The sequence below is a fragment of the Trichosurus vulpecula genome, chromosome 3 (assembly GCF_011100635.1).
Source record: "Trichosurus vulpecula isolate mTriVul1 chromosome 3, mTriVul1.pri, whole genome shotgun sequence".
In the NCBI taxonomy this organism is placed as follows: Eukaryota; Metazoa; Chordata; class Mammalia; order Diprotodontia; family Phalangeridae; genus Trichosurus; species Trichosurus vulpecula.
In genome coordinates this window covers 18450798-18470140 of record NC_050575.1, presented here as the reverse complement: position 1 = coordinate 18470140, position 19343 = coordinate 18450798, and the positions used below count along the sequence as shown (strand labels likewise).

General features: G+C 36.4%; 1 protein-coding gene across 7 annotated transcripts in view; it reads right to left on the bottom strand.

The window, feature by feature from the left end:
• The window catches only part of MARK3 (microtubule affinity regulating kinase 3), a 140169-nt gene that overhangs the window by 79586 nt on the left and 41240 nt on the right, over positions 1–19343 (bottom strand). For 6 of the 7 annotated variants that reach the window (XM_036752305.1, XM_036752306.1, XM_036752307.1 and 3 more), the window contains exons 3-4: positions 15264–15317; positions 4467–4515 (exon numbers count right to left, since the gene is read on the bottom strand). In XM_036752305.1, the coding sequence (XP_036608200.1) occupies positions 4467–4515; positions 15264–15317 (103 nt within the window). Of the gene's footprint in view, positions 1–2291; positions 2379–4466; positions 4516–15263; positions 15318–19343 lie in introns of those variants that run through there. The other variant, XM_036752311.1, reaches the window with a different exon arrangement.

The window sequence follows — 19343 nt, the reverse complement described above, 5'->3', positions numbered from 1 at the left end:
ATCCTCTTCCTTCTTGATCTTCTCTTCTCTCTAAGTCTCTGTGATACTACTTTAGACTGTGCCTTCTTTTAGTCTCCCTTTGCAGGATTTTTGTCCGGGTCATGCCTGGTAACTATGAATATCCCCTAGGGATCTGATCTGAGCCTGCTTGTTTTCTCCCCTTTTCACGTAGTAATCTCATCAGCTACCTTGGATTCAATTATCATCGCTATGATGATGTTTCTCAAATCCTAAATCCTAACTTTCTCCTAACCTCCAGTCTTGAATCTTCACCTATTACATATCTCAAATTGGATGTCTGGTAGATTTTTTAACCTCAATATGTTCCAAACTGAACTCATCATCTTTTCCCCAAACTTTACCCCCTTCCTAACTTTTCTATTAATGCTGCCTAAATTTCCTATTACCACCATCCTCCCAGTCACCCAAGCTCACAATCTAGGTGTCATTCTTAATCCTTCACTCACTGCCCCTCCCCGCCCCATCCAAAGTAGAGGCAAGTACTATCAATTGTACTTTCCTAAAATCTCTCCAATGCTCCCCCTTCATTCACTTGACATTGCTACCATGCTGGTGGCAGGCCATATCATCTTACATTTGTACTACTGCAATAAGTCTCTCCCCACTCGAGTTCCTCCTCCACTTATTTGCTTAACTGATCTTCCTAAAGGCCAAGTCTCATCAAGTCAACCCTAACTACTCAATAAATTCCAGTGGGTCCTATTCGCCTCTAAGATCAAATACAAAATCCTGTTTTAAAGGCACTCAAAATCCTTTCCCTCCCCTTACCTGTCTAGTCTTCTTACACCTTATACCCAAGACATATTCTGAGATCCAGTGACACTGGCCTCCTTGCTATTCCTAATAAAAGACATCCCATCTCTTTCAACTCTGACATTTTTACTAGCTGTTTCGTACCTGGAATGTTCTCCCTTCTCATCTCTGCTCCCTGGCTTCTTTCAAGTCTCAGCTAAAATTCTACCTTCCACAAGAAACCATTCCCGATTCCCTCTTAACACTAGTGCCTCCCCTATACTGATTACCTACTATTTGTCTTCTATGTATCGTTTGTCATGGCTGTTTTCACGTTGTCTCCCCAATTAGACTGTGAGCTTCTTAAGAGAAGGGCTGTTTTTTGCCCTTCTTTATAGCTCTAGCACTTACCACAGTGCCTGGCACAGAGCAGAGGCTTAACAGGTTTACTGACTTTATGACTGACAGCTATGAAAGCTACCTGATCTTCTCTTCTCATTTTTTTTTTGTGGTGCAACCCTAAGTACCCAGGTATATATGATGGTGTATGGTATAAGATGGGTTTGAAATCTAATTGAAGCCAACCTGCTATCCAGTTTAGATGGACTTGAAGTCAGGTAGACCTGAGTTCAAATCCTGCGTGACCCTGGGCGAGTCTTCACTTAACCTCTGACTCCTCATCTGAAGAACGGGGACAATAATAACAGCAGCTACTTCACTGAGCGGTCGTAAGGCTCAAACGAGACACGAGAAGTATGTGGCGCACCTTGGGGCGCTCTGTAGACACTGGCCATTATCTGATAATGAGTAGGGAGGATCTGAAATGATTTACGTGTGCCAGCTTGTGAGGATCACAATGGCTCAGCAGTCACACTCACCGATGCTTTTAGTGCCTGGCATACAGAGTCTGTCAGTGACTGGCCAGGCAGTGCTTTACCCTCTCCACAGTTGTTCCTATCAGGCATTTTTGGTCAGTTCTTTACAATCCCTGAATTTGTTTCCTTGGTGGATCAAAGAGAAGAAAACAAGAGTCGCACACTTCTGCCTGATCCCCATCGTCCGCGGTCTTTATCCTGTCCTGAGTAGTAGCCCTATTCCTTCTTTGATCTTCATTTTCTCTACGTAGTTTAGAATAAAAACCAACAACCTTGCGGCCATCTTTAACATTCTCATAGGGTTATGCTACCTTTTAAAAATTTTTCTTTTTTAAAATTTGTGTCTACGTCTTTTTATTAGCACCTTAACTTCAAAATATATCCCTCTCCTCTTCAATCCCCTTTGAGCCATCCTCTGTTGCAATGAATAAAAAAGAAATCAGCTCTGCAAAGCTAACCTACCTATCCAGTCTCACAGTATACATGCAATGTCCCAAACACATACGCTTCCCCTCCCCCCAACCTCTGCAAAGAAAGGAGATACATTTTCTTATCTTCTATTGGGCCAAGCTTGGGCATTATACTTATACAGACTATTCTTATCTATTCATGCTTGTTACCTGACCTTGCTTCCACTTTCTATATTCATCTCTAAGTTCTCACCATGTTTCCACATTGGTATCTTCAAAGAACTCCCCATATTCCAACTCATCAGAATTGTTTTTTGTTGTCAGCCGAATTTTATTCAGGAAAATTAAAACTCAGTGGGACTGACTTTGATGTAGAATTTTAATCCATGGGATTCTATCGTCCTTTCTGTGAATCCTTTGAAATCTGCATTCCCACAACCTGCGGTGTACATCAGATTATGGTCAGCCCTCCTCTGTTCTACAACAAATTCTAAGATAAAACAGCCATGTCCTCTCAAGTTAGCATCACTTCTATTTTAGCAGCTAGTTCCTCCTATGTGGAATAGGGTCCAGAATGAAAGTTCTCTTTATTGACTTCCTTACTTTTTATAGGATTAAATTATCATTTAATGATAAAGCTTGTGATTTAATAATAAAACTAAGCTTGTGATCTGCTTCCAGAACTTATCTACTTCTTCTGTCTTGACGGTGCATAGTGCTTTCAGATATAAGACTGGTTCGTTTTAATCCTTCTATTAACCTTCACTCTAATGTCCTCCAGTATGTTTTTCCCCTTCAAGTTTCCTAAATTTCCACATATGAATATATCTTCATAATATATAATCCTACCTTACAACCCCACTTTTACCTAGTTGGTTGCTTCCAAGTAAGGAAGAATCTTCCAGAGCCATTACAAGAAAAAGTCCTATCCTTCAAATCTCTCTTATCTACTAAAGTGAAATGTGCACAGTTTTTTTGCTTTAGAATCCTGAGTTTATCTTGCTGTTAAATAAACTTCCACAGTTTTGTATAAGTCATGAAGTTCCTGGGGGCTCCTTTCTTGGACATGGTTTTCCAGGCATTATTACTACTAAATTGGAGCTAGTCTCTATGCTATCAAAACCACTGAAATACATAGTGCTCTCCTCCCTCCCCCCTTTCCCAAAGGGAAGCCCTTCTGACTAGATTTGCTAGATTCCAGGCAAAAACATTATATCAGCCAATATCTGATAGCTAAGATGGTCATTGTGTTTATATTTTAACATATAGTGTCAAAATTCAAATCCTGTTTTAGACACAATTTCACTGTTTAATTTCTAAATGAGCCTTTTCTTTTCTCTTACATTTGTCTTCATTCAGCAGCAGCCAGAACACTCCCTGAACCATTAACATCTTTTGTTTTTTGCCTAAAATTTCTTAATCCAGATTTCCTTCTGGTAGTATCACTTGCACCCATGTATATAACCACTGATGCAGATTGCAACTTATCCATACCTTAAGTGACTATGGCAGCCAGGCTTCTTAATAAAGTGCTTTTGTGATCTTAGCCATGCTAATCCTGGGATGACCAATTTTTTTTTTTTAAGGAAAAAAATCATGTTCTACTGTTTCAGAAAAAAAAAATCCTAGTTTTTGTTCTATCTTCAATTACTTAAAATACACATACAAAAATTTGTTTTCAAGTACTGAAAACATCCAAGTAGTGAAATACTTGACATTTTACAAACCACGTAATTACTTGAAAATACTTGAAAATTTTAGCTATTTTTAAAACAATGATGTCACTGTTTTCTATACTAATTTTTAACCATCTTTTGTTTACTTGCTATATGGCCATGATCCTATTTGAAATATGAATATGACACAAGAAAATCAGGTTTACACAAAATTATTTACTTCACAAAAGGTGTCACACTAAGACACTTTAAACTGCTAATTTCCTTAGTCACTTAAAACATGGGTTGATATAGAAGAACTTTTCAGGAACATGTTTCTTGCATAAAGGAAGATACATCTATAACAAATTTCCATCTCTGTGTTTCTTTTCTCTCTGTTCATCAATTTATAAGAATTAATGGTTAGGGTAAAAGTTCTGCAACAGTGACAAATCTGACACATGGCAAGTATATTAATCCTATTTAAAATATTCAGCCATATACAAAACAACAGCATTTAAGTACTAAATTGACAAGCATTTAATTTAACGCCTAAGAGTTCCTTATGTCAGGGCAAGAACTCTCCTGACTTAGAGACAGGTCATACATACTCTCTTATGTGGAATTTCAGAAAATCGAAGCAATAACAATTTCATGTTTTAAGAAGATGTAATCATATAAGGGTCAACTTTCTTGAAAGAGACATCTAACTTTGAGACATGCCTTTCCAGAATGCATTTGATTCAATAAGCATTAAAATAAAACAAAAGTACCTATGTTTGGATGGTTTAAAATCTTCATTATTCTTACTTCTCTGAAGAGCTAAAAAAAAAAAAAGAAAAAACAAAAGAAAATGAAATACGTAAAATTTACTAAACAGGCTATCCCACTGGAGCAGTACAAAATTCTATAGGCAAAAATGAACATATACACATTCCTTTCCTAGAAAGGGATTACTCTGATTAATTTCAAATGTTAGTGCTTCTTGCCTATGCTCTTATGAAATAGGGATAGCATTAGTATAAATTTCAGTTTGTTATCATAAAAAAGTGTAGAGCCATATAAGACAAACCACATTTCTGATTTCATCTTGATATTGAGGTAAAAGTATTCAAATCTTCAAAATAAAGTTTCAGACCAAATTTATTTTACATATTCAAGTTCCAACTACTTAAACGAGGAAGTACTACTGCAGTCAAAACGAATTTTACCATAAACATGTCAGGTCTTGACTCTCAAAACAAATAAAAGATTTTAAACAATCACCAGAATCCAGACTAGAAAACAACATAATGGGGGATGGGGCTTCACAAAACAAGTCACACTAGGATTCTTTTAAACTTCAAACTTGCCTGGTAATTTAAAATTATGATTTGATGTAGAAACACCTTTTCAAGACCATATCTATGATATAATGAGAGATAAATTTGTAAACTATAACAAATCCATTTGTATGTATCCCTTTTCTCTATATACTAAATAGTTTTTTGGGTTAGGTTGCAGGCCAGTTTCTAAGACACTTGCTCACATTTTAAAAAACAAGACCCACTATGTATGTCACCATTATTGCCAAAGCTGAATCCCTGCACATTTCTAGACATGTCCAGGGTAGGTTGGACTAACTATATACGAGAGAGAGGGAGAGCAGTGTAGGTTCCAGACCACATGAGAAGGGAGCCATTCCAAAACTGCCTAGACATTAGTGAGTTACAATTTCATCTGGACACCTGGTTTGACAAATTAAATGGGAAATGTTTAATAAGCTTCCAATAAGTAAAAACAAATGACTAGGTGCCACATGGACTCCCCCACCCCCAATCTAAGATGTGGTCCATGCCCTCGAATACCTAACAAAAGTTGGAAAAAACGCTATGCACACATAAAAATTACTATTAAAGAATTGAACAAGAATTTAAGAGGAGCCAAACATTATAAAATCATAGGTTAAACTTCAGTCTTATACCAGTAAACACATGTCATTTCCAATTAGATGTCCAACAGGCAAACTCAGAACATCCACAACAGAACTCATTACTTCCTTCCCTCCTAACTGGACTCCTAGCTTCTAGACTTTTCTCTCCAGTTATCTTCCAAGAGGTCTCAAAATGATCTTTCTAAACTAAACATAATCTAGTTAGTGCTAGTTTTGAAAGTGATCTACAATAAGACTGTAAAGTACCTTCAGGAAACATTGTGATAAAAGAAATCCGTTAGTATGTTTCTCTGATACAGGACAATGCAAATTGGGCAGCTCAGTGGTGCAGTGGATAGAGTACCAGGCCTGGAGTCAGGAAGACTCCTCTTTTGAGTTCAAATCTGGCCTTGGACACTTACTAGCTGTCTGGCAAGTCACTTAATCCTGTTTGCCTCAGTTTCCTCATCTGTAAAATGAACTGGCAAAGGAAATTGCAAACCACTTCAGCATCTCTCCCAAGAAAACCTCAAATTGGGTCATGAAGGGTCAGACATGACTGAAAATGACTGAACAACACTTTTCTTCTCACAATCTTCAAGGATTATAAAAAGCAAGGTAGAGAAGCTAGTAATCCCAATTTTTAACATCAGCTACCCTGTTTAAACAATTGAGAATGGATAATAATTGGGGAAGAATAGAAATTAGATTTTTAAAAAGTTCCTAAACCAAAATATTTGAATTCTTAAGCAATTATAATGGTGCTTTCTTTGATATCCATTTACATCTGAATAAGAGCCCAGAGGAAAATGTAAGGTTTTATATTCCTCATTAGAGAATCTGAATTATTCATAACTATGGTCTCATTCTTCATTCCTTCCCTCAGCTGTTCAAAAAAGTAATTTATGGTAAAAATTACCCACTGCACCAACCCCCCCACCCCACCCAAACCCCCAAAACACCACCACCACCAAAAACTTTAGGAAAAAGTAATTTTCCTAAAGCACAAGTGTGACCGAATCATTCCTCTACTCAAAAGTCTTCTGTAGCTCCCTATTACTTTTCAGGATAAAATGTAAACTATTTCACAATTTGGCTCCAGTTTACTCTTCCAGTTTCTTTCACAATATTCCCTCTTCAAGCACAAGTTCCTGCCAAACTTAATTACTTTTTTAGCTATTCCTGGAGTTCAGCACTCAAGCTCCTGCCTTTATACCTTCGCCTAAGTGCTTCCTCAGGACTAGAATGCATTCCCACCTCAACCCTATCCACTTAGAAGTGAATCCCTAGTTTGCTTTAAGGCTCAGTTCAAGTCCCACCTCGCAGTAGAAGTCCTTCCATACCCCTCTATACGGTTTTCACTAGTTCTGTATTACAGACGCCTCTGGTAAAGTCTATAAACTCAGAATAACGTTTTTAAATGAGTAACATATAGGTTTACAGAGGAAATCAGCTACCTGAAATACAGTTATCAAAGCGGTGCTTTAAAAAAACAAATTCCTAGATCTCAGCCAGGTTAAAAACCTCTGTTCTATTAGTTGGTGCTCTCTTCCTCTTGAAATAATCAAGCATTACCTATCTGTTTACAGTATGATGGAAATTCCTTGAGGGTGGGATTATTTTTCTTGTTTCTATATCCCCAGTGTTTAGCAATGTGTATCACACAAAGAAAGGCTACTGGTTTGTATAATACAGACTGATGGAAGAAGAATGAAATCGATTAAAGTTAAGAAGGGCTCAAAACTGCTCAGAAGCAGCCCTTCCGTTGTTCCCAAGTTAAAGACTTAGAGGGCTTGGAGGTATATATGCCATTAAGAAGTATCTGTCACAATTAGAGTAACTGCTAGGGCTAGGCCTAGTTTTGCTGGTCTCGAAGGACTAAAAAAGATGATAAAAAGACACAGCCTTAAAATTTGAGAAGAGAGAAATCTGAAAATAAAGACTATGAGTGATTTTGCAAAACTTGAGAAGTGTGGGTTTTTTTTTTTTTTGAAAAATTACAAAACCAAAGAAGTTGTAATAACCAAACAAACTCCTAAAGAAATAAGAAAACATGTATCCCTCCCTTCTCTGGAGAAATGGGAAACTGAGCATGGAGCACTTCATATACTGTCAGACTCTCGTGGGGTGAGGGTTAGTTTATGCTGAACTGGTTTTTCCTCTCCCTGTTGCTTGGCTCAATGGGCAGGGGAAGGGGAGGGATACATTGAGAAAAAGGCATCAATACAATTTTAGTAAACATTTTAAAAGACCAATAAAATCTGGAAATCATTAACTACTTTATCATGCATGAAAAAAACTCATGATATAATTCAATTTTGAAGAAACTGAGCTAGCTTTACGTGGTCTGCCAAAGGGGTGAGGGGTTGTGGGAGGGGGAAGGGGACGGTATGAGGAGCCCTGGACCAGATTCAAACAATAATCAAAATTAGTCTTCAAAATAGACAGAAGGCATTCTACCCAACTCCATTTTTAATACAAATATGGTCCTGACATAAGCAAGTGACAAGAAGCAGGCAAACTATAGCTTAATCTCATAATATTAATACAGCAAACATCTTTGCAAGAAGGTTGTAGTAATACATCCACTAAATAATTCATTGCAAGCAAGTTAAGAGTCATACAAGGGATACCCAGGATGGTTCAATATTAGAGAAACATTTAGGATAATTAATCATATATTCAAATAGATGGATACTTACTTCCTCAATTTCTGTTTTTCCTATAATGGTACTGACTGCAACCTAAACATACCTGCCTGGCCTGTGAACTCTTGTCCATGTCTTTCCATGCATTTGCTACAGGCCTTCCTCATTTCCTCCTAACTTTTTAAGAATACCAGTTATTCTGTCCAATTTCAAAAAGCATCACCCTACCCACTCCTCCCCCCAGTATTTTAATGCTATAACAGTAAATTTGTAGATTAGTTACAGTAACGTTGTATGATGATCAGCTGTGAAAGACTTAGCTACTCTCATTAGTATGATAAAAAAATTCCAAGGGTCTCATGGTGAAAAATGTTATCCACCTCTACGGAGAGAATGGATAAACCCAAGAGTGTTGACTGAAGTATTTTTTCCCCACTTTATTCTTCTTGCTAAGGGGCGATGGCACGCAACATGGCTAATGTAGCAACATGCTCTGTGTGACTTCGTATGTATAATGGGTATCAAATTGCTTGCCTTCTCAATGGGTGGGGTGGGGAAGGAGCTTGAGGGAAAGAATTTGGAACTAAAAAAATGAATGTTAAAAAAATTATCTCTTTTCATTTTCAAGTTTGCAATTTTGGTTTTGTATCCTTTGGAGGCTGAAAAATGTCTAGAAGAGAACAAACGTAGTGGCAAAAGGCCCTCAGTCCATGACACATGAAGACTAGCTGAAGGAACTAAGAATATTAACACTGGATAAGAAGGGAATGTGATAGGTAACTTCAAGTACTGGATGGCAATTACGGCCCCAGGATGTGCTTTTTGAGTAGTTTTGTCTTCTTTTCAGTTTTTCTGAAGCATCCCTGTTTGTAACAACCTCTTTCCCCCAATTCTCATTTATTGGATACCAGACTAACAAAATTTGTGAGAATTCTATTTAAAGAGTATAAAGGGCTCAGAAAAGGTCCTCAGTGGCTCCCCAATAAGTAAAGTCCACAAACTTTCATAAGGAATCTGTCACATCTATCTTGGCTACTCAGAGGTTGATTTGTTTCTTTCCAGGTTCCTGGCTATATTCCGGCTATATTCCAGCAGACAACTAAGGAGACAGATGACAGATTACTGCACTGTGAGAATAGGAGATAAGGATAACATGTAAAACCTGAAATCTCTAGACCTTCGTACCTAATTCTGGCTGTTCATTTTTAACTTCCTCAAAAAGGAGTTAAAAAAAATGAAGATTAGTTTTACTATTTTTTCCATACTTTCTGATGAAGATGTATAAGCAGCAAAATGGCCAAATGCTTTCCTCTACTTGTAAGCCGAAATAAATCATACACTGGAGGATCATTTTAATAATGGTCACAATGTACACAATGATCCAAAGTCAACCAGGAGTAGAACTAATTTTAGATTCATCCTAATTTTTCCATGTAGAAACAGCTGAGGAAGAACTGGATTTGCACAAATTCTCAAATGAGTCCATGAATTGACGCTTAGCCATTTAAATATAAAGCTCCTTGGAGATTTTTCCAGGCTAACAAATCATTAGCAAAGTTGCAAATAAAAGAGCATTCTGCACCCATAACCTATTCTAACTCAAGTAAATTTACTTATAACTAACAAAAAGTTTAGACACAGAGGTTTTTATAAAGAAGCATTGTTTCAATTTTAGTTTTGCTTTCAAATCTTCTTGTAAAGTTTAAATAAACAGTAACAAGTGTATATAAGTCTTTCCTCTCTTAATATTTACTAAAAGTCTGTTTTGAATCTAGTACTCTTTTTTGTATTATGTTTCTTAGATCTAACACACCAAATCCAAAGTAGGCACAAAATTACAAAGGAACTAATAAGAAATCTGACCAAAATTATTACTCAACTTGGCAGAATAAAAAAAATGTTAATTATCACATTTTAAGAAAGTATTATACTAATTTTTTATACTGGACATGCAATTTCATCAACATAGAGGGAGATCTGAAGAGAACATTTGGCAGAGCAGATCTTCTTGAAATGTAGTTTTACTATTTGGTTTTTTGGATCCAAATTCTTTCATTACATATGTTTCTTAAGGAGTCTAAGCTGAGTATGGCATGCAAATGAGTCAATATAAAATGCAGCTGCTGAAATCTTCTCTGATCAAAATAAGAAATAAACCAGTATGATTTTTACCTCTATTCACTAGAATTTTTGCTCCTATATGATGGCTAAAAAAATTTTTTTTAAATGAAAGAGCAATCAGTTTCACCAATGAGTAAAAGGAAAAACTGTGATTGTTTTCCAAATTAGTCCAAAGTTGCTTTTAGGAATTTAGCTTTTTGCTGCTATACTGATGCAAATCAAAGTGTGAAGCTGGGGATTTGGGGAGGGGGGTGTTCTGTTTTGTTTTCAATATCTAATGCTAATGGATCAAGACCTGGAAATGTTCCAAATATCAGGCAGCAATCTTTTTTGTTTCATCATGCATTTGCTCCTTGGGTTAGATGCTGGAAGATGAGGCATGTTTTGCTGGATGTAGGTATACTACCTAGATGTTATCAAGGGTAAAAAATTTATCATCTCCCCCTTAGTTTTCTATTAATTAGAAATCCAATGGGTACCACAAAATATATGCAATTCCACAAGGGATGGAATTTTCAGAAACTGAGATCCTTCCTTGTGACTTCTCCGTAAAAATTTCCGAAGGTGATACAAATTTCGTATGGTTTTGAGTAAACCATTAAAGCTGTGACACGTTCTTATCAGCTCATGTTCCTTTCCTATCCTTTTGGTTGTCAAGTGAGATTAATTGTCTTGCTCTTGGATTAAATTCGGTGCTCTGGTGATGAAGAACATATCTCACATCTAGATTTTCAAAGACTGGAAGGATCTCTTCAGTTTTTCTTTACAAAGTCTTTAGCGTATCTTCAACTCCAAAACAGTACATTCCAGTGTTTTGGCTAATCTCAAAGTTATCATCCTGAGCAAACATAGACACACTGACACAGTTTTGAAATCAGTTGATCTAGCTAAAAGACCAGCCACACTTACTTTGTCCCAAGAAATAAACAACTGCCCAGCAATCTCTCCTACCTTCATTACATAGTTGTGGTTCTTTGGAAGATCCACAGTGAATTCAGGACTTCTTATGTTTCATTGGAAAGAATGCCAGAAAGCTCACTACTACCATCCATTACAATAAAACTAAGCTTGCTTACAGATATAATGATATACATATTGATCGGTTTGAAAGGTGCAAAATCAATACTGACTTTCTTTTTCTTTCCTTATTCTGTCAAACTTGTTCCACAGTAAATAACCAGACCATCTGATAGAGGTGGAGTCTTTATTGTACAGATATTATGATTCTTAGAACTGAAAAATGATTTACAAAAGATTTCACGTTGGACAAAGTTCCAAACTCATCTACTAACATTTTTTGCCACTCAAGATGTCTGGTCTTTGGGCAGAATGATCAATGATATCATGCTGGTGCCACTGCCACAGGGTGCTTCCAGGCTCTTGATGAACTTCTTGCACTTCCACATCTTGATGTTCCTTCCTGTCGGCAGTGCTTCAATCCTCAGACATTTTCTTGTCTCCTCCTTCCGAGGGACCCAGTCTTAAGTGGTAGCAGGGAATTCCCTGGCAGTAGCAGAAGAGAGTAGGTCATGGGCTCCCTTTCTGGCTAGCTCTGATATGTAACCTTTTTTAAAAAAAAATTATTTATTTTCCCCTAGTTACATGTAAAAACAATTTTTAACATTTATTTATAAAATTTTGGGTCCCAAATTCTTTCCCCACCCTTCTTCCATTGAGAAAGCAAGCAGTTCGATATATATTATAGGTTATACATGAGTAGTCAGGGAAAACATTTCCATAATAGTCATGTTGTGAAAGAAAACATAGACAAAAAAACAATTTCGAGAAAAATAAAGTTAAAAAAGGTTTACTTCAATCTGTATTCAGACATCAGTTCTTTCTCTGAGGATGGATAGTGTTTTTCATCCTAAGTCCTTCGGAGTTGTCTTAGATCACTGTATTGCTGAGAATAGCTAAGTCATTCACAGTCAATCATCTTATATGTTTGTACATATAGATCTTTTTCCTTTTTGTTTTGTTTTTTTAAATCTCTTTTGGGATACAGACCTAGTAGTGGTATTGCTAAGTCAAAGGGTATGCATGATTTTATAGCCCTTTAGGCATGGTTCCAAACTGCTCTACCAACAATCAGCATTAATGTCTCATTTTTCCCACATCTCTGATGTTTGTCATTTACCTTTTCTGTCCTATTAGCCAATCTAACAGACATGAGGTTCTGATATGTAATCTTAAAGAGTTACCTAGAAACTAAAAAGTTGAGTGACTTGTCCATTAAGTAACCTGTGCAGGGTCACACAGTTAGTCTGTGTCAGAAAAAAGACATGGCCCCCTATCATCTCTACTACAGGGCCAGCTCTCTATTCATTATGCCTCTTCATTTACACTAAATAAAATATTTTAATAAACACTACCTAGTATCCTGAAATGTAAAATTAACTTGTTTTTCTTTCTTATTGATATTGTTCCTACAAGATCTTAACATATGATGTAGATGTGCGTACCCCCTCTATTCTCACCTACAGAGCCATACTTTTGTTTTTGTGGGGAGATCAGATCTTTGATCTCATACATATTTGGAGTTGTAAGGAACTTTCAATGTAAATCATCATCTTCACTATAAACTACAATTTTAGAAAATTCCCTAGGGCGCACTGAAAAATTAAGTGACTTGGGTAGGCCTTGAACACAGGTCTTCCCAACCTCAAATCCAGCTCTCTCTCCTCTGTATCATTCTACGACAGAGAATTTTTTTAAAAGAGAACAAAAAGGAAAAAAAGCAATTCTGCAAATATGTAATGGTTCATACCCATATTCTCCTACTATTTCAACATCAGAAGGAAGGTACATTTTCTCATCTCTTCTTCAGGGTCAAGCTTGGTATAGCTTAATTAACTCCTCAACAGTGAACTTGCTTCCCAAAGACAGGATAAAAACCAATAAAATAAAATTTAACAAGGCCATGTGACATCTGAAAACAAGTCTTAATATACACCAAACTGGAAATGTACTTCAGAGAAGTCATCTTTTAACTACATACACCCCCACCAAAAAAAAAAAAAAAAAAAACCAGGAAAATTTTATATATAAGACATTTGGCAAGATTGACATTTTTAATTAACTATTATTTTCAGAAGCACCAAAGACACTAATCAAAAGAAAAGATATTTCAGAATTAGGATTTGGGTTTGGAATCCAAGCCACTCATCAATTCTCCCTCTACAATACACCTCAAAAGTTCTCTACCTGTTCTAGTCTGACCCATTTCCTTACCAAGATAACCTTTCTTATTTATATGCTTAGTCCCAAGCCTCTCCCATATCCTCCAGGAGCCAGTTCCACTGATCATTTCCTTAGAACCTTTTCACTTCAATCTTATCAGCTACTGGCTCTCAGAATACAAAAATCCTCAAGTTGAGGGTAGCTGAGCCAAGATGACAGTGATCAGAGGCAAGCTAGCTGGACTCTTTCAATATTATCCTCCAAACAAGTTTAAAATAATGCCTCAAATCAAATTTTGGAGTGGCAGAGCCAACAAAGGTCAGGGTTAGACATTTTTCAATCCTAAGAAAAACTTAAGAGGTCAGCAATGGAAGTCTATGACACCAGCGTGGAAATGCACCTGGAGCCTACACACATGGCAGTAGCAACAGCAGCAGCTTCAGCTCTCAGCCCAGACACTGGCTAAGGGGGTTGGACAACTGGTCAGAAAGAGATTACAGGGGACCTTCTGCTGGCACTAGATACAGTTGGCACAGATTGGCAATTCTATTGCCCATGTGCAGTTCTGGGTCACGGTTCCAGGGCAGAGAGGAGCCCTTATGTCACACACACAGTCACAAGGAAGCAGGAGTTCAGGTCACAGTTCCAAGGCAGAGAGGGAGCATTACCCCAAAACACCAAGTGGACCAATGACACTTCTAAAAAAGCACTGACCTCCATCATCCCTTTGCTCACTGAACCATTTTGGTTCGGCAGCATCTAGCCTGGATTATTAAAATAGGAACAGGATAGAACAGTTAGATCTCTTAACTTTCATTCATTACCATTCTTCCCTTGAACATGATCTAACGACTTCAAGAGTCCCAATCTCAGATCTGTCAGTACATACACGTGAATAAAACGGTTCACATTAACTGACAGGATCAGATTTAGAGCAGAAAGAGGCCTTAGGAGCTATCTAGTCCAATTCTGTCATTTTAAAAATGAGGAAACTGAGGCCCAGAGAGGGTAAGCAACTTGTACAAAGTCACACAGGCAGTACAACAGAGTCAGAGTTTGCACTGAGGTCCTCAGATCCTAAATCCAAAACCCTTTCCACTGTTCAGTGCTGCCCCTTCATTTTTATTCTTTGGATTTTTATTGCCTTTCTTAGTAAAAGTGGCCCATAAACATTCAAATTTCTGGCAGATTTCAGTATTTTCTAAATTACAGGTTTAAGATAATTAAAAGCTTCAGCTTCAAGCATGACAGACATCTCCATTTGAAACCTTCTTCATGTAGGGTAATAACGAAGCTGTAATAAAGTCCTATGTCAATAATGCATCACGATGAGGTGATGGCTTTTGGTACTCGAAGGATAGGTCTTCTGCTAAGTTCTACCAATTTTATAAGCTTCAAATGTGGGCTCAGCCATGTGTGCCTCAGAAGACTTGCTTAACTAAGCACAATGAGATTCATCATAGAAAGCTGGCTACTAAATAATTAACTTTTTGGCTTTTGCAACTTTTTAAAAGATTGAAATTTTAATAAATTTAAGGAATTTCTCACACAGATATTTCACATTATCAAAGCATTTTGTGGAGAAAATAGTTTTGTTACACTATTAAATGAATAAATATTAAAGAATTTAGGAAATTGGATGGGAAAGAATGATGGTTAAAAAGCCTAATTTTTTTTTCCAATAATGTTTACAAGACAAATAGCCTTACCTTCTGTAGACTTGTTGGATTCAATTGAGTCTTATCAATTATTTTTATTGCAACCTAGTGGGAAAAAAGAAAAATTATGGTTTTAAGAATTTGTGCTTTAAAAGCATAGACTAACTAACCAGTATGGTTAAAAATTCTAAAAATGCTTATTCCCAAAAAGGAATAAACAAAAATTCAAGGAACCATACACATACCAAACTCTGCAAACAATGATTTTCATTTGTGACAGTGTCATTTTCTAATCAAAACAAAAACATGCTTCTGCGCAGATTAATGCTTAGGATGGTTTTAACAAAAAATTCATTTATATTTCATAAAATAATAAGAGATACATTTATATAGGACAAATATCTTAGACATCATATAGTAATATCAGAAGAGAGACATGAAACTATGTCATCCTAACTCCAAGATCCATTTTTCATTACACTACTCTAAATCTCTTCCAGATACACATTAAATACAGAAAACTGGTATTCACAAATTCCAACTAAGAATTCTGCTGAGTCGAGCCTCTTGTTAAGCTTTCATTAAACTTTTTTTCTCTCCACTAAATCAAGCTATTTTATGAAAGGATACTGTACCTAATCTTTCAACATGCTTCTTCAAGAATCTACAAATCAGTTCATACTCTTACAACAGTGTGCTCCAGCTGCTACACCTTTCATCTTGGCAACTGAATAAAATATTCACTGATTTAATCTTAAAACTTTCAGTATGCTCATTATGGTAATTTATTTACATCAGCTGAACTTGTGTATGAAATTATTATAATCTGGATCTTTTCCTTCATCTAATTTCCCATCTTTTAGCATCAGTAACTCATTTACATAGGTATAGTTAGAGTTATTAAAATTGAAGGTAATCTTTCTCCAATTTTCATTCTGTTTTAGTTTTGTATTGATTTTAATTCTTGTCCTAACACTTTTATGATCTGATAGTACATACACAGATGATTCAAGAATGCCTCACACAACAGTAAAGAATCACTTCACACCTAGTAAAATATAATCAATTTATTTTTTTTGTGAGGTTATTCAGCGCTCCCATGTCCAGCATCACTAATTCTTTTCTTGAAGAAAATATCTGTGATATATTGGTAATGAGGCTTCTGTGTATCCTACTAGACTTTGGTCTCTCTCATTCCTTATTCCTGAACGACACTTTCCTTTTATACAAACATTTTATTAATTATTTTTAGTGTTCATTTAAAAAAAATTTTGAGTTCTTGTATGTACAGAGTTACTCGAATGTTGTTTCCCCTATTAGATTATGAGCTCCCGGTGTGTAGGGACTATATTTTTGCCCTTCCTTTATACTTAGTGCTTAGCACCGAGCCTGGCACCAGTGAGAGCTTATAAAATCCTTGTTGATGATACCATCCCACAAGGACCTACATGCATGAATAGAAGAAATTAAGCAGTATAAAAAATAAAATGGAAAAAATGCTCTGCAGTAAAGACCTAGAACAGGAGTGGGGAACCTGTAGCCTTGAGGCCACAAGTTCCCCACTCCTGATCTAGAAGGAGAATAAACAGCTTAGAAACCAAAGTGGTAAGCTTTATCTAAGTTACAGGGACCCTGAAAATTGGAATATATCAAACAGAATCAAAAACTACGGGATACAGCAAGAAATATTACAATAAAAAAAGATAAGAAAACATAAGGGATTTGCTGTGAAAAACAAATGACCAAGAAAAAAGGTCAAGAAGAGATGTTTAAAAATCACTGGACTTCCTGAAAACTATGATTCAAAAAAGGCAAAATCCTGCTACTTTATTTCAAGAAATAAATGAAAAGTACCCAGATCTACTAGAACCAGAAGCCAAATATAGAAAGCATCTACTGATGACCTCCTGAAAGAAAGCCCCCAAACTGTTATAGCCAAATTCAGAGCTCCCACAAGTACCGAGTATCAAAACAGGATCACAGAAAATCTGCCAGCTTCTACTATAAATGAGAGAAAATCTTGGAATACAATGTTCCAAAACGCAAAAAGATTTGCAACCAATAGTAACTTATCCTACATAAAATCAAGCGATGTGCTACGGGAGGGAAATATACTTTAGTGAACCAGAGGACTGAAGCATTTCTGATCAAAAGTTCAGAGCTGAGAAGGAACTTTGACATACAAACACAAGAAGCAAAAGAAACCTATGAAAAGAACTGTATAGTGCAAGGCTTACATTCTCATGGTGGAGAAGAAATAAGAGTACCTTTAGAACCTTTGTAAGATCATCTTTCATTTCTTCCTGTTCCTAAGTGTGGGTTTACTATTCCCAGGCCTCTGCCCTGGGCCTTTCTGTCTATCTTCTAAATCTTGGTGATAATGAGCATTTCTAAGTATTTGACTCCAAAATCCATGTACGTAGTCCCTCTCCTGACTTCCAGTCTGACATCACCAACTTCTTCCTGGAGAGTTATACCTGAATGTCCCAAAACATCTCAAAAATAACATATTCACAATGGGACTCACTAAACCACCCCTTTGGCCTACCTTTCCTATTTTGGTAGAAAGCAGCATTATTCCTCTAGTTGCCCACCTCTGAAACCTTTCGACTTCTCCCTCTCCCTAAACCCTCAAACTTAATTAGTTGCCAAGTCTTGTCTATTCTACTCCCCCAACGTTTCTTTAAGCTTTCCCCTTCTCTCCAATCCTCTTCACCACCTCAAGCTTAGCCTAAACTACTACAACTGTCTTCCTGTTTCCAGCCTTTCTCCCCTCCCATACATTTTCCTAAAGCACATATATGTTCTCTAGAATAAAATACAAACTCCTTTTGGCAATTAAAACCCTTCAAAATCCAGTCTACCTTTCAAGACTTCTTTCACATTACTCTCCATTATTTCATGTTCAAACCAACTTGGCCTAACCACCATAGCAATAATACAAGTGTCCTTTGTAGAGTGCTTAAAAGTCTGCAAAATGCTTTATATGTTATAAATCAATAAGGATGTCATTAAATATTACTATATGCAAAACACTGTGCTAGGTACTAGGAATATAAATACAACACCTAAAAGAAATCTCTACTCAATTAACAGGAAAGACAAGTTCACATGTAAGTAATATATAATAAAGATAAAGAGAATAAATTCAAACTGATACAAAGTAATTAAATATAAAATAGTTTAAAAGGAAAGGTACTAGCAGTTGAGGAAATCATGAGAGATTCCACATAGAAGGGGGTGCTGGAGCTGCATCTTGAAGGAAAAGAAGGCTGCTATGAGGCAGAAATAAGGAGAGAATAGGTTTCAGGCATGAGATGGTCAGAATAAATGCATGTAGAAAGGAGACAGAGATTGAGCATCAAGTATGAAGAACAGACTAAGCCATGTTGGGCTATATCAAAAAGTGGGAAGGGAAGTATTGTTCAATGAAGTTAGAAAGAGAAATTGGAACTAAATTTCTTTTAAAAGATAAACAGAAATATGTTTGATAGGAATGTATATGTAGAGTTTATATAGGATTGCATACTGTCTTGGGGAGGGGAGAGAAAATTTAAAATTTATGGAAGTTAATGTTGAAAACTGAAAATAAACAAACTTAAGATAAACAGAGGAGTTTATCAATCACCAAGTATTTACTGAGTCCCTAATATGTATCAGGCATCATACATGGAGCTAGAGAAACAAATACAAAAAATGAAACAATTCTTCCTTCTAAGGAGCTTAACATACTAATGGAAGAGACAAGTACATAGGTAAATATATAGCATAACTATAAATAGTAATACAAAGTACTGAAATCAGAAAATACAGTGGGAATTTCTAAGAGGAAGGGAAAGAAGGAGACATCTGGAATATCCAGGGCAAATCCACAGAAATGAGAGATGGAGAATTATATATAAGAAAGAGTTGGCTGGTTTGTACAGAGGGGAACAGAGAATAATGGTCAATGAAACTAGAAAGATAAGCACTAGATGTTGAAGAACTTTAAAAAAAATAAAGGGAAGAGGTAGAGCCAAGATAGTGGAGTAAAGGCAGGGACTTGCCTGGGCTCTTCCCCAAACCCTCTAAATATCTTTAAATAATGACTAAGCAAATTTTAAAGCAGCAGAACTCACAAAAAGACAGAGT